Genomic DNA, 15,636 nt, shown 5'->3' on the forward strand with positions numbered 1-15,636 from the left:
ATACTGGTGACATCAGTGATCATTATCTTCATATCTGCAATATGAGTAAGACCACAGGATTCAAAGAAGTCAGCTTCCATTAACAGAGAGAAATTGGCAAAGAGATTCTCACTGGAGCTAAAGAAAAGGGAAGTTGATGAATTGTGTTTTGAATATTTTTCTCCTCTGTCACCAGGATTTAAAACCTTCCCAGAGTTGTTCTGGATCCCAGTTCATGCCCTTGTTTTTCTTCTTGTAGATACATATTTGCACACACCTGTGCTGCCATTTTCAGTTTTGTTCCTTGGCGTGTTTTCTGCCATTCAGAAGGCCTCCCATCTGTCTGCCGGATGCTTATAATCCTCCACATCTGGCTTATGTTCCACATTCTAGGTCCTTCATATTCCCTGAAGCCTCTATTAGCTATTCCCATCTTCATTGCTCTTTTTATTCTTTTATAACTAGAACGTTATACTCTTAAGCTCTTAATTATAGATTGCCTTTATCATTTGCTGATCATTTCATGTGTGAAATGATCAGTGAAATCCTCTTCTTTGTGCCCAATTATAAGCTTGTTGAAGACCGTGCAAGAGCGCAAATTTAAATTCATGGTATTTATCATTCATTGACAGAGTGAAAGCCTTAAGAAAAACTTTGGATTAAAAAATACCTTAATTTATAGAGGTGTTAGGGTGATTTACACTAATACTTGTTACCCCTGGTAATCCTTAGCTGCTTTCTTTTTCCTTCAAAAAAATTTAGAGAAGTTCTTAAATTAAAAAGTTTCTTGGGTATGTGTCTGAATAGTGATTTCTTTCCTTTCTTTGTTCCCTTTTTTGTTTTCTGTTAAAGGTGATTTTGCTGTTTTACTAAAGGCTGGCATGACTGTTAAGCAAGCTGTTCTTTATAATGCTTTGTCAGCCATGCTGGCGTATCTTGGAATGGCAACGGGAATCTTTATTGGTCATTATGCTGAAAATGTTTCTATGTGGATATTTGCACTTACCGCTGGCTTATTCATGTATGTTGCTCTGGTTGATATGGTAAGTTTTTAAGAAGTCTAATTACAGTGTTGACTAACAAAATAGAATGTTCAGTGAAACCTCTTTAAAAAAAATAGTAAGATTGATTGATTGATTTGAGAGAAAGAATCCCAGGGTGGGGGAGGAGCAGAAAGAGAGAGAATCTCAAGCAGACTCCACACTTGAGTGATGAGCCAATCCAGGCTCAATCCCAGGACCCTGAGATCACAACCTTAGCCAAACCCAAGAGTCAGATGCTTAACCAACTTAACCAGGCACCCCATGAAACCTTATTTTTAAAAAGGCTTTTGTTTAGGAGGTGCCTGACTGACTCAGTCAGTAGAGCGTGCAACTCTTGATCTCAGGATTGTGAGTTCTAGCTCCACTGTGGGCATAGAGCTTACTTTTTTAATCAATTAATTAATTAATTTAAAAGGCTTTAGAATAAATACAGTAATAAGTGAGTCTGTATTTTATAAGATAGCATAGAAAATACAGGTTCTTTAGGGTGTATCTTTTTGGATTACTGCTCGCAAGCACACCTTATCCTGCCTAACATGTGTCAGGATACACAGAAATATCCACCCCTTTCTGATGTGTCTTTTTGAGAGTAGAATCTCAGTAACCAGGCATTCAGCTTTGTATAGATTTGTCAGAAACCCAGCACAAGCCACATGTTGTGAATGCTCATAATTTCTTCAGAATGCTCATAATTTCCTTATTTTTTTTCATAATTTCCTTATTAATGGACAAAGGAGTTACTTTGTTTTGTCAGCAAAGTCCACATAACAATCCCAACCAGTCTGATTGCTAAAATTTTATTTTCTATATAAAGTCTCCATATCTCTAAACTTAGGTAAGCCATATGTTATGTTTGGTTCAGCTACCGACAGTAATGAAAGGAGAATAATCAGTATAGTTCTTTGTTTCATAGTAGAGTGAACTGGACCAATATAAACTTTGACTTGTTGAGCATACCGTGAATAATCATTATGAATTAAGCTGCTGGGAAATGCTGTATACATTAGCTAGAGTCAGTATGTATATGGTCCCATTTTAAGGAGTTGGCTCAGTTGGGACGCCTGGGTGGTTCAGTGGGTTAAGCCTCTGTCAATGGCTCGGGTCATGGTCTCAGGGTCCTGGGATGGAGCCCCGCATCGGGCTCCCTGCTCAGTGGGGAGCCTGCTTCCCGCCCCCCCATCTCTCTGCCTACTTGTGACCTCTGTCAAATAAATAAAATCTTTAAATAAATAAATAAATAAAAATAAGGAGTTGGCTCGGTATATCCAGCGACATATAAGCTAGTATTACTGCCCCGTAAATTCTTCTAAAAATGAATCCGTGGTTCTAAAAACCTAAATGTTGCTCTTGTTTTTTCTTTAAGGTACCTGAGATGCTGCACAATGATGCTAGTGACCATGGATGTAGCCGCTGGGGATATTTCTTTTTACAGAATGCTGGGATACTTTTGGGCTTTGGAATTATGTTGCTTATTTCCATATTTGAACATAAAATTGTGTTTCGTATAAATTTCTAATTAGGGTGTAAATGCTAGAGTAGCTTGGAAAAATATTGCTGTCTGTAGTTTGAATAGGTCGTAGGGAGATGAGAGTTCGTAAGCTGTGATATGCAGCCTTTGCGGTTAGTGGATTTTGTGATTTTTTTTTTATTGAGTATTTCCATTTGTTATGCTTATAAGGTCAGTTATGGTGGTAACACAAAGGTACGTTTTAATATTTAAGTTATTCTATTTTGGGAATATGAGCTATATGTGCAATTTATCAATTTTACCAGTTTATTGTATAAACAAGAGATTTGGCATGACATATTCTGTATATTTCAGGAAAATTGTCTTTAATGCTTTTTCTAGAACCTAATTTAACACAGTAAGCCCCATGCTGGATGTCAGGCCTCTGAAGAACTGCTGGCATTTAGGAGTAAGGATACACAGAAAGCCTGAGATACCAATAACGCTTGTACTGAGTTTTAGCTAAGAAATAAAGAGAAAAAAGAATCTGTAAAAATTAAGAAGGCACAGATTTCTTTCCAAAAAAAAAGTCACAAAACTCATTACAAAATAGAAGAGAAAATTTAAATTAAAATGGCAATACTAGTGTAGAGTACCTTCATAACATATTTGTCATAGTAAAATAAACCACATAACATATTTGTCAGTAAAATAAACCACAGTGAGCACTTTTTACTAATTTAGTTGTACATTTAACTTTGTATAATAGAGAAGTCTAAGTATATTTAATGAATTCAAGCAATATATACCTTACCCAAGAAATTGGAATGTTCAAATATTTGTGTGGAGTTATACCAGATGAATATGAGTAAGTCTATGTATGGCCAAAAACTTGGGTATTGAATGTTCTGGTTATCTGGTTTACCAAATGACAGCATAATAGAGCTTTGAGATGGGCAAGGGCATTAAAACTACACTGAGTGTAATTTGACTCCTTGAATTCAGAAAGAACTTTGGTATCTTTCAATGCTTCAGTGTTGTCATTATGAGCAATTATCATTTTTATATGTAGTACTTTAGACATACTAGGGCTGTCTGTGGCATTCTCTAGATGTTGCTTTTCTACAAAATAAATTCCCCATGTCAGCTTGATATCAGATATCCGACTTCTTTTTTTTTTTTAACACCATCGTAACTACTTAAGCATACAGCTCATTAGTTTTAAGTATATTCACATTGTTGTGCAATGGATCTCCAGAGCTTTTTCATCTTGCAGAACTGGATCTCTATATGCTTTAAACCACCACTCACTTCTTTCTCCCACAGCCCCTATAATCACCATTCTACTTTCTGTCTCTGAATTTGAGATGTCTGATTTTCTTAAGTACTATCCAGACTATAGTATATCAATTCACTTATATTATTGATCAGTTACATCAATTACTCAGTTTTAAATTCTTTTCCACAAAGATAGTTTAAGAACTATTGACCCACAGTTTGTTCCAAGCCGCCCCTAATTTTTCTTTTATAACAATCAGAGCCTTAAGCTTGAGAAAAAGCACTGATGACCTACATTCTAAAGAGAATTTTAAAAAAATAATAATAAAATAGACAAGACCCTAGACCCCACTTAGAGCCTATTGAGAGTCAACTGGACCAACATCTCTATTCCCCAAGCCTAGTGAAAGGGATGGATATGGGTAACAAGAGAATGACTAGGGTTGAGGGTGCCTCAGAGGATGACATGAAGCATCTCCTCTAGCAAATGATTACTCTGCTTCAGAATTCTGCCCACAGACCTTCCTTACTGCTGCTAGAGCAGGGCAAGATGAGGAAGCTCTGGAAGAGCTGGAAATGTTCCTTGAGATTGGGGAACACAGCCTTGACTTTTCACAGATTCTGAATGTGGAAGATGTGCTGGGCCTAACCACAAAACAGAGTGAACTGGAAAGATAGTTCCCACTCAAGGTCAAACACATGGAAGGTTTAAGGAGTTAGTTTCCATGGCTTCATATGGGGGAGAATAGAGATTAAAAGAACATGCAGGAGCTGTAGAATGTGAACCAAAACCTGATCTCTAGGGGGAAAGAAAACTTAAAAGACTGATAGAAAAATGCACAAGTAATAACTTGAATGAAAAAGACGGAGATAGGTGTATAGGTGGCTCAGCTAGTTAGGCGTCTGCCTTGGGCTCAGGTCATGATCCCAGGGTCCTGGGATGGAGCCAGATCAGCCTCCCTGCTTGGTGGGGAATCTGCTTCTCCCTCTCCCTCTGCCCTGCCCTCTTCCCTGCTCGTGCTCTCTCTCAAATAAAATCTTTAGAAGACCTAAAAATAGAGTAGATCATGTATACTTGAGAACTTTATGGATTAATTTTCTGAAAAATATATTTACTAATTAAAAATAGAAAGTCAATTACTGCTGGGGGCACCTGGGTGGCTCAATCATTAAGTGTCTGCCTTTGTCCCAGGTCATGGGTCCTGGGTTCAAGCCACAAATGGGGCTCCCTGCTTGGTGGGAAGCCTGCTTCTCCCTCTCCCACTCCCTCTGCTGTCTCTTTCTCTGTCAAATAAATGAATAGAATCTTAAAAAAAAAAAAAAAAAAAAAAAGGCCAATTACTGTTAAAATAATCACATCAAAATTCTTCCCTTTCTCCTCCAAACCCCGGCATTGTTTGCTGTGTTTTACCAAAACTTCAAGCAGCACATAAATATCTAGCATATTTCAATAGTTTCTGGGATTACAAAAAAAAATGTTCATCATGGTAATTGAAGGTAGTGTAATCTTGAAATAAAACCATGCTGGGAAAGGCATTTACCTCAGACCCTAAGACTTCCTCTACATTCTCGCTAGCTTTGTCAACAATGGAGGGCCGTAACCACTCTTGGCTCAGGCCATTTATCAGTGAACAACCTTAAAGGGTAAGGTCTGTGAAAGATCAGGGCTGTGTAAGAGGCAAATTCCCCAAGCTCAGTCGCTGCCCAAAATTCACAGCATATGCAGCACCCACCAGAGACTTTTCACTTTGCTACTGTGGGATTAGGGTCCAGAGGTACTAATGCAAGTGCTGCTCATGCTGCTTGCTATGGTGTGAGCAAGTGCTGCTCATGCTGCTTGCTATGGTGTGAGCAATCAAGTCCTTCGTGTCCCAGGAGTCTCGTGTCTTCAGCCATTATCCATGAAACACAACAGGCTAACTTGCAGCTTCTAAATTGGATACAATTTCAGACCCTCCCAAAACCTCGCAGGATGGTGTAGGAAAAGCAAGAGTGAATACAGATATAAGAATCCTAAATAGCAAATCAAACTTAGTATATAAAATAATCAGGTAAGGCGTTCCTAGGAATGCAAGCATGATTCATCTGAAAACCTATTACTGTAATATACTATGTTAGCAGATTAGATTAAATTTTTCAAGAAAAAAACTTAAAACCACGACTGAATCAAAAATGGTATAATTTGGGATTAAAGGAAAACAGTTCAGCATATTAAAAGTATAAGACACACACCTGTACCCCTGGGGATAAAAATACATTATATGTTTATTTTAAAAATTTAAAATTTAATAAATTTTTTAAAAGAAAAAAGTACAAGAAATTTTTTTCTTAAAAACTTACCTCCTTTGCCATATCCCCACCCTATGAAGTCAAGGGCTCAAGAAAGAGCAGGAGAGGAGGTGAGGGGAGAGGTGTAGAGAGGAAGGAACTAATAATAGTCCAGAAAGAGAAACCACAATTCCAGGTAGATCTTGAACTTCCCATATATAAAGTGTAATGAAAATTAAAGGAGGTAGCAAATTACAGTCTCACATCCGTCATCATAAGCACTATGTTACTGATGACTAGAAACATTTTTTTTTTTCCTTTTAAGAAAAATTGTGGTAAAATATACATAACAAAATGTACTGTTTTAAACATTTTTAAAGGTACAGTTCAGTGGCATTACATACCTTCACATGTTGTACAGCCATCACCACCATCCATCTTCACACCTCTTTCATCATCCCATACTGAATGTCTGTATTTTTTGTAAACAATAATTCATTGTCCCTCCAGTCCCTGGTAATCATGGTCCATCATTTATACCTCCATCTGACTATTCTAGATATGCCATATAGGTGAAATCATACAATTTGTCCTTTTGAATCTAGCTTATTTCACTTAGTATGTCTTTAGGCTTCATCCATGTTGGAGCATGTGCCAGAATTCATTCCTCCTTAAGGCTATTACTTCATTGCACGTATATACCATGTTTCATTAATCTGTTTATCCATCAACGGACATTTGAATTGTTTCCACCTTTTGGCTGTCGCAAGTATGTTGCTAGGAACAGGGGTACAAATACCTTGTTTTCCTACTTTTAGTTCTTTGGGAGTATATACCCAGAAGTGGAATTGCTGGATTATGTGGGAATTCTAGGTTTAATTTTCTGAGGAACTGCCGTACCACTTTCCACAGCAACTGCACAGTTTCACTATTCCAGCCATCAGGGTGTAAGAGTTCCAACTTCCCCGCATCCTCACCGACATTTGTCTCCTGTTGTGTTTGTTAGTTGGTGCTAATAGCCATCCTAATGGGTGTGAAGTGGTGTCTCATTGTGGTTTTGACTTGCATTTCTCTAATGACTAATCATGAACATCTTTTTGTGGCCTTTGATAATCTTTGGAGAACTGTCTGTTCAAGTTCTTTGCCCCGGTTTTAATCAGGTTGTTTGGGTTTTGTTCTTGTTGAGTTGTAGGAATTCTCCACATATTACGGATATTAACCTCTGATCAGATATGTAATTTACAAATACTTTCCCCCATTCTATGGATTTTTTATCTTTTTTTTAAAGATTTTATTTATTCATGGATTTTTTTATCTTATTAGTGTCCTATGGTACACAAAAATTTTCAATATAAAGTCCAATCTATTTTTTATTTTGTTGTCTGTACATTTGGTGTCATATCTAGGAAATAATTACCAAATCCAGTATCACAAGGCTTTTCCTCTGTGCTTGCTTCTTAGAGTTTTATAATTTTAGCTCTTATGTCTTGGAGTTAATTTTTGCATATGGCATTAGGTGAAGGTACAATGATCCCTCCATGATCCCCCTCCATGCCTCTCAAATTCTTCACATCACAGAGATCATAAGATAATTGTCTTTCTCTGATTGACTTAACTCGCTTAGCATAATACCCTCTAGTTCCATCCACGTCATTGCAAATGGCAAGATTTCTGGGGGGATTGATGGCCGCATAGTATTCCATTGTGTATATATATATATATATATATATATACCACATCTTCTTTATCCATTCATCTGTTGATGGACATCTAGGCTCTTTCCATAGTTTGGCAATTGCCTCCACACATTTTATTAGATTTATACCTAAGTATTTCATGTTTTTGGTGCCATTATAAATCATTCTGATTTTTTATTTTAATTTCCAATTTATTTCCCAATATACAGAAATAAAAATGATTTCTGTGTGTTAACCTTATATCCTGCAACCTCGCTAAACTCATTTATTCTAAGAGCTTTTTAATGATTTTTAAGTTTTTCAGTGGGGCTTAGCCTCACAACCCCGAGATCAATATTTGTATGCTCTACCAACCAAGCCAGGCAGGCACCCCTATTGTAAGAGATCTTTGTAGATAGTTTGGGATTTTCTGTATAATAATACCACCTATGAGAAGAGCTCATTTTATTCCTTTCTCATCTGTATGCCTTATATTTCTTTTACTTTTATTGTTACACTGGCTAGGACTTCCTTTGTGGTATTGAATAAGAAAGGTGAAAATGGACATCTTTGCTTTGTTCTGATCTTAGTGGGAGAGGCATTCAGGATTTTACTATTAGATATAGTGTTAGTTGTAAATTTTTGTAGATGCTCTTTATCAGATTGAGGAAATCCCTTCTACTTCTAGATTGCTAAGAATTTTTATAATGAATATTGAATTTGTCAATTTTTTTTGTATCAGTTGCTATGATTATGTGGTTTATAATGGTACATTAATTAATTTTAAATGGTGAACCAGCCTTGCATCTTTAAAATAAATCCCATTGTACATGATATATTATCTTTTTTGTGTATTGCTAGATTCAGTATGCAAATATTTTAGAGAGTATTTTTGTTTCTATGTTTGTTCATGATAGATATTGGTCTGTAGTCTTCTTACACTGTCCTTGTCTGGTGTCAGTGTCGAATAATCTGTAATTTGGAACAATTTTATCTCTTTTCCAATCCATATGCATTTTAATTATTTTGTCTTCCCTTATTTTTTTTTAAAGATTTTATTTATTTATTTGACAGACAGAGATCACGAGTAGGCAGAGAGACAGGCAGAGAGAGAGGAGAGAGGAGGAAGCAGGCTCCCTGCTGAGCAGAGAGCCCGATGCGGGGCTCGATGCGGGGCTCGATGCGGGGCTCGATCCCAGGACCCTGGGATCATGACCTGAGCTGAAGGCAGAGACTTTAACCCACTGAGCCACCCAGGTGCCCCTTTGTCTTCCCTTATTGTACTGACTAGGATTTCCAGTAAGATGTTGAAAATGGGTGGTGAGAATAGATACCTTTACCTAATATCCAATTTTAGGGGAAAAACATTTTTCCTTTATTAGTATCATATGGGCTGTAATTTGCTTTATTGCTTTTTCTTAATCATAACTTTGTTAACCTTTGTCAAATATCTTCAGCATCAATTGATATGATCATTTTTTTCTTGTAGTTTTCTTGTACTATTCTTGTCTGGTATTGATAATAGTGTTTGTTGGCCTTATAAAATGAGTTGGGAAGTGCTCCCCCCTATTTTCTAAGAGATATCACTTACTGTTGGTATTATTCTTCTTTAAATAGTTGGAAGAATTCATCAATGAAATGATCTCAGCCTAGAAAATTTGTTTTCAGGTTTTTACTACAAATTGGGGTGGATTCATAGTCACTCCTATAACATTACGAAATTACATTTAGTAATTTAGTACATTTAGTAATTTAGTAATTTAATACATACAGCACTGGGAAGTATGGGAAGCCATAGTCTCTCTTACTCATCTCTCTGTTACTACTTGGGAGAGTGTCCCACACGTGGACATCCTTCTGTCATGGGTGATATCTCCCAATTATGGAAGTATCATACACAAATTAGTAAATCATGTCAGGGATAGAACCAACATTTGAAATGTTGTTGGTTTTTTGGAGGAAGGTCTTACTGAGTTTTGAAAGGAGTTACAGTTCTAATGGCAAAGCTTAAGAAACACGAAGTTTTTATATCTAGAAAAAGCTAGAAATAAAACCATAAATGCTGTATACTAAGTTGAAGAAAGAAAATTGACGAAGAAACAGAAATGCAATATATCTTATCAAATATTCTCTTTGAAGATCCATGGCACACAACTTTTTTAAATGATTTAAAAACAAACCATGATGAGAGGGGAGCCTGGGTGGCTTAGTCGGTTGCACATCGAACTTCAGCTCAGGTCATGATCCCAGTTGGGCTCTGCACTCAGCGGGGAATCTGTTTCTCTCCCTCTGGCCCTTCTCTTCCCCCTCTGCCTGCTCATGATCTCTCTCTCTCTCTCTCAAATAAGTAAATAAAATAAAATTTAAAAAACCCATGATGAGATAACACTAGTCACCTACTATTAGAATAACCAACATAAAAATACTAGTGGAGCACCCAGCTGGCTCAGTCAGTAGAGCATGTGACTCCTGATCATAGGGCTGTGAGTTTGACCCCCACATGTGACATAGAGTTCACTTACAATTTTTTAAAAATATATTTTTTAAAACTGCTGGCTTTCAAGTACGTAAAATTATTTTTATTTTATATATGCCAGCAATATCAATTACTGGCAAAGATATAGAACAACTGGAATTTTCATACATTGCTGGTGGGTAATGCAAAATGGTAAGGCCACCATAGGAACCCCTTTAGCAATGGTTTTGAAAGTAAACATGCACCTATGTTATGACCCAGCATTCCCTCTCCTGTGTATTTACCCCAGAGTAACTGAAACTTGTATTTACACAAAAAGCCTATATAGCAGTTCTATTCATAATTGCAAGAAACAGAAAACCACCTTAATGTCCCTCAAGAGTTGAATTCCTAAACAATACTGTGGTGTCTTTGTTCAATGCAATACTACTCAGTATTAAAAAGAATTAACAATTGATACAGGCAGCAGCTTCCATGACCTTGAAAGGCATTATGCTAAGCAGAAAAAGAAAGATACAGAAAGCTACATATTGGATGTTACCATTTACATGAAATTCTAGAAAAAATAGTAATATAAGGAGAAGAGATCAATAGTTTCCCCAGGTTAGTGTTGTGGGGGATGTGACTCTGAGGTTTTAGCACAGTTTTTTGAAGGGACAGAACCGGTCTACAGCCTGATTCTTATGATAGATACACAAACCTATATATGTATTAAAATTCATAGAATTCTCAAAATGTTAAAAGTAAATTTTCCTGTATGTTAAACATTTTTTGTAAAGATTTTATTTTTAAGTAATCTCTACACTCAACGTGGGGTTCGAACCTACAACTCTGAGATCAAGAGTTGCACGCTCCCCTGACTGAGCCCCCCCCGCCATTGCCCCCCCCCCAGTTTTTTTTTCCCCCAGGACAAGAAGGAGGTAGATTTTCTCTCTTGATTTCGTATACAATTTAAAATATCGATTTATTGGGCGCCTGGGTGGCTCAGTGGGTTAAGCCGCTGCCTTCAGCTCAGGTCATGATCTCAGGGTCCTGGGATCGAGTCCCGCATCGGGCTCTCTGCTCAGCAGGGAGCCTGCTTCCCTCTCTCTCTCTCTCTGCCTGCCTCTCCATCTACTTGTGATGATTTCTCTCTGTCAAATAAATAAATAAAATCTTTAAAAAATACATATATATATCGATTTATTTATTTACACAAAGGTGCAGATGGATGTTTATAGATTTTGGAAGTACATACAATAAAGTGGGAATTTTAGTATTTATAAATTTCTCTATTTGAATTTAATTTTCTTTACCATGTCTTTTTTTAAATTGTGGTTAAAAAAAATTACCTAACCAATGGTACCACTTCAACCATTTTTTCTTTGAGATTTTATTTATTTATTTGACAGAGAGGCAGCAAGAGAGGGAACACAAACAAGGGGAGCGGGAGAGGAAGAAGCAGGCTTCCCACTGAGCAGAGAGCCTGATGCAGGACTCAATCCCAGCACCCCAGGATCACAACCTGAGCCAAAGGCAGATGCTTAATGACTGAGCCACCCAAGTGCCCCACTTCAACCATTTTTATGTGGATGGTTCAGTGGCATTAAGTATGCTCCCTCTGTTGTGCAGTCTTCACCACCATCCATCTCCAGAACTTTTTCATCCTCCCATACTGAATGTCTGTACTCACTAAACAATAATTCCCTAGTCCACCTTCCCCAACCACTGGTAACCACTGTCCTACTTTCTGTCTCTATGTGCTTAACTATTCTAGATATACCATATAAAAGGAAATCATATAATATGTGTCCTTTGAGTCTGGCTTATTTCGCTTAGTATAATATCTTTAAGGTTCATCTGTGTTGCAGAGTGTGTCAGAATTCCCTTCCTTTTTAAGGCTGAATATTCTCTTGCACGTGTCTACCACATTCTATTGATCCATTCATTCAATGATATAGAAGGGTCACTTCCACATTTTGACACTGTGAATAATGCTGTTATGAACGCTGGTGTACAGATACCTGTTTGGGTCTCTGCTTCACTTCTTTTCATATATACCCAGAAGTGGAATTTTTGAATCATTAGATGTTCAATATTTTGAAGAGCTGTCATACCTTTTTCTGCAAGAACTACATCATTTTAAATTCCCACTGCCATGGGTTTTTTGTAAACCAAGAGTAAAGATAGCTGCACTTGGGCAGAATTCTGTAATTAAATAAATTATTTCTTGTATCTGGTTTAAATGTAAAATTCTATGATTCTGTTACACCTAATTTAATGGGAAGATTTGTGAACTGATTTATAAAATTAAGCATCATTTGTAGAGTTGTCTCTGGGAGAAAATACCTTCATAGATTCCCTATGTTGGCTTAAAAAATTGTTTTATACTTGGGGATGCCAATACTGGGAATATCTAGAATGTATTTACATCAGTGCAGTAAGCCCAGTTTAATGGAACCAGTCTGCCTCCTTGTGGAATTTTAATGCAACTTACATTTTACAAATTGAGAGGACAACTTTAATTTAGAAATGACGCTACCTATGTTCAAGTGTTGGGGTTTCCCCCAAACCCAATTTAAAGAATCAATTTTATTGAACACATCTGAGCAAGATCTATGTAAAAATAACTTAAAATGCTGCTAATGTACACAAATATGTGAATAAACATAGAGGAGGAAAGCACACACACATGACATGAATTGTAGGATCACGGGAAAGGATTCAAATCGCTCTTCATTATATAAAAAAATTATATATTGCAAAATTTCTCGCTCATGAGAAAAAATACAACTCAAAAATACAATTGTCTACAACATGATCAACCATAATGAAAATATTATGCAAAGTGAAATAAGCCAGACACAAAAGGACAGATATCCCTTTTTGTTTAAGGTGTTAACACAAAAAAATAAGCTCTTGGCAAATGGGCAAGGATTATAAAAATGATAGCATTTATTAAGGTCTGTTATAGGCTTATACATAATTCTCTCAATTCTTAGGACAACTCTTAAATTGTCCGGTTTAATTCTTTTTTTTTTTTTTAAGATTTTTATTTATTTATTTGACAGACAGAGATCACAAGTAGGCAGAGAGGCAGGCTGAGAGAGGAGGAAGCAGGCTCCCTGCTGAGCAGAGAGCCCAATGAGAAGCTCGAATCTCGATCCCAGGACCCTGGGATCATGACCTAAGCCAAAGGCAAAAAGAAGCTTTAACCCACTGAGCCACCCAGGGGTCCCTGTTCAGTTCAATTCTTAAATTAAATTAAAGCTTAGTAAGTTCGGTTAAATTCATTGGTTTGAGGAAAGTCTCAGTGCTACTTAATGCCACAGAAGAGGCTTAAACTCCTATTAGTCTCTAAAGCTGGAAAATTTGGGAGTTCAGGATGGACACCCATGTCTTAAAAGAGGTTTCCCAACCTGATAGCCAATGTCTTTTTTTCTCCATTTCCTTTGAAACGTGTGATTCCATTATTAGAGATGAGGCACATATCCTGAGCTCCATAAAGTTGACTGATTATGGATTTATTTTTTTTTTCTTCAGTCCAGGGAAGTACATGGTGCTGGATAGGGAGGCACAAAATAGCCAGGTAATTGCCTGCCAAACAGGCCGAACTTGCTGGGCTGCACCATAAAATGCCAGGCTTTGAGGCTTTGAACAAAGGAGAGCCAGCCTAGTATTTTAGGACTTGTCTAGAACATATTCTAATAGTTGTAGAGGAACAGTGCCAAACAAGCATGTTCGTAAATGTCAGACCAACATGGTGATGGATTTGAAGACCATCCATCCAACAAATACTTATTGAGCTCCTGCTATGACCAGAGGCTGTTTGATGCAGTACTTGTTTCTTTCTTAAAGATTTTAGTTACTTATTTGATGGAGAGAAAGAGATCACAAGTAGGCAGAGAGGCAGGCAGGAATGTGGGGGGTTGGGGGGCAAGCAGGCTTTCCGCTAAGCGGAGAGCCAGATGCAGGGCTCCATTCCAGGACCCTGAGACCATGACCTGAGGGAAAGCAGAGGCTTTAACCCACTGAGCCATCCAGGTGCCCCTGAAGCAGTATCTCTTAATTACAAAAATAGATACACTTCCTGTAGGAGGCGGCGGGAAGTCGGATTTCCGCGCAGGCCAAGGCAAATCCAGTGTAAACCCTGAGCTGAGTTTCTTGATCTTCCTCTATGGGTGAGTGCTCTTCCACCACCCCCAATGCAGTACGTCAAGCAATATACAGATGAAAATACTCAGGAAGGCCTAGCTCCCAAGCCTCCACCTCCAATAAAAGACACTTCTATGATGTTTGGCAATCAATTCCAATGTGATGATCCTATCATCCGCCCTTCAGAAAGTCAGGGTATCAAATGGCTTCATCCTATGCAGTTTGATCTCAAGAAGGAACTGAGAAAACTCAATATGTCTATTCTTATTAATTTCTTTTTTTTTAAGATTTTATTTATTTATTTGACAGAGAGAGATCACAAGTAGGCAGAGAGGCAGGCAGAGAGAGAGGGGGAGGAAGCAGGCTCTCCGCTGAGCAGAGAGCGGATGCAGGGCTGGATCCTAGGACCCTGAGATCATGACCAGAACAGAAGGCAGAGGCTTAATCCACTGAGGCAATATTAATTTCTTAGACCTCTTAGGTATCTTGATAAGGAGCCCTGGGAGTACAAAACCAGAAGAGAAACCAGAAGATCTTAAGCTGCTTTTTGTACATGTGCATCATCTCATAAATGAATACCGACCCCACCAAGCAAGAGAGACATTGAGATTCATGCTGGAGGTACCGAAAGGTCAATGTCTTGAAACAGCTGAGCCATTTCAGAAGCACCTGGAGCGAGTCATTGAGATGATTCAGAATTGTCTGGCTTTGTCTGATGATCCGCCTCATTCAGAAGCAGGGATGAGAGTAAAGACTGAACCAGTGGATGCTGATGATAGCAACAATTGTATTGGACAGAATGAACAGCAAAGAGAAAATTCAGGTCATAGGAGAGACCAGGTTAGAGAGAAAGATGCTGCCCTGTGTGTCCTAATTGATGAAATGAATGAAAGACCATGAAGGATGTTTCTTTTTCTTTTTGCTTTTCTCTTTTTCTTTTCAGTAAATGTCATAGATTCGTTAATTTGCTCTTGGAGCGTCTTAGAAGAGATATAACTAGAAGTCATGTGAATGGCTTGACTCCTGCTTCACCAGTTAGGAGGTTAGTGACTGTTAAGTGCACAGTATGGCAAGCATATGCAAATGAGTATATATGTATACATTAAGAGTAATCACCTTAGGGGGTCTGGGTGGCTCAGTGGGTCAAACCCTCTGCCTTCGGCTCAGGTCATGATCTCAGGGTCCTAGGATTGAGACCCGCATCAGGCTCTCTGCTCAGTGGGGAGCCTGCTTCTGCCTCTCTATGTCTCTGCCTGCCTCTCTGCCTACTTGTGATCTCTGCTGTCAAATAAATAAATAAAATCTTTATATATTAAAAAAAAGGTAATCACCTTA

General features: G+C 37.8%; 2 protein-coding genes across 3 annotated transcripts in view; both read left to right on the forward strand.

Annotated features, from left to right (window-relative positions):
* The window catches only part of SLC39A6 (solute carrier family 39 member 6), a 20,544-nt gene extending 16,923 nt beyond the window's left edge, over positions 1–3,621 (forward strand). For both annotated transcript variants that reach the window (XM_059140289.1, XM_059140290.1), the window contains exons 9-10: positions 832–1,022; positions 2,386–3,621. In XM_059140289.1, coding sequence (XP_058996272.1) covers positions 832–1,022; positions 2,386–2,538 — 344 coding nt within the window. In that variant the 3' untranslated portion in view covers positions 2,539–3,621. The remainder of the gene's footprint in view (positions 1–831; positions 1,023–2,385) is intronic.
* On the forward strand, positions 2,708–15,403 carry LOC131810946 (mediator of RNA polymerase II transcription subunit 7-like). Its single transcript, XM_059138971.1, has 3 exons — positions 2,708–2,724; positions 14,333–14,566; positions 14,760–15,403. The coding sequence occupies exons 1-3, from the start codon at positions 2,708–2,710 to the stop codon at positions 15,199–15,201; spliced, it is 693 nt and encodes a 230-aa protein (XP_058994954.1). The 3' UTR covers positions 15,202–15,403.
* Positions 15,404–15,636: the final 233 nt, after the last annotated feature.

This window comes from Mustela lutreola, chromosome 11, assembly GCF_030435805.1.
Source record: "Mustela lutreola isolate mMusLut2 chromosome 11, mMusLut2.pri, whole genome shotgun sequence".
Lineage (NCBI taxonomy): Eukaryota > Metazoa > Chordata > Mammalia > Carnivora > Mustelidae > Mustela > Mustela lutreola.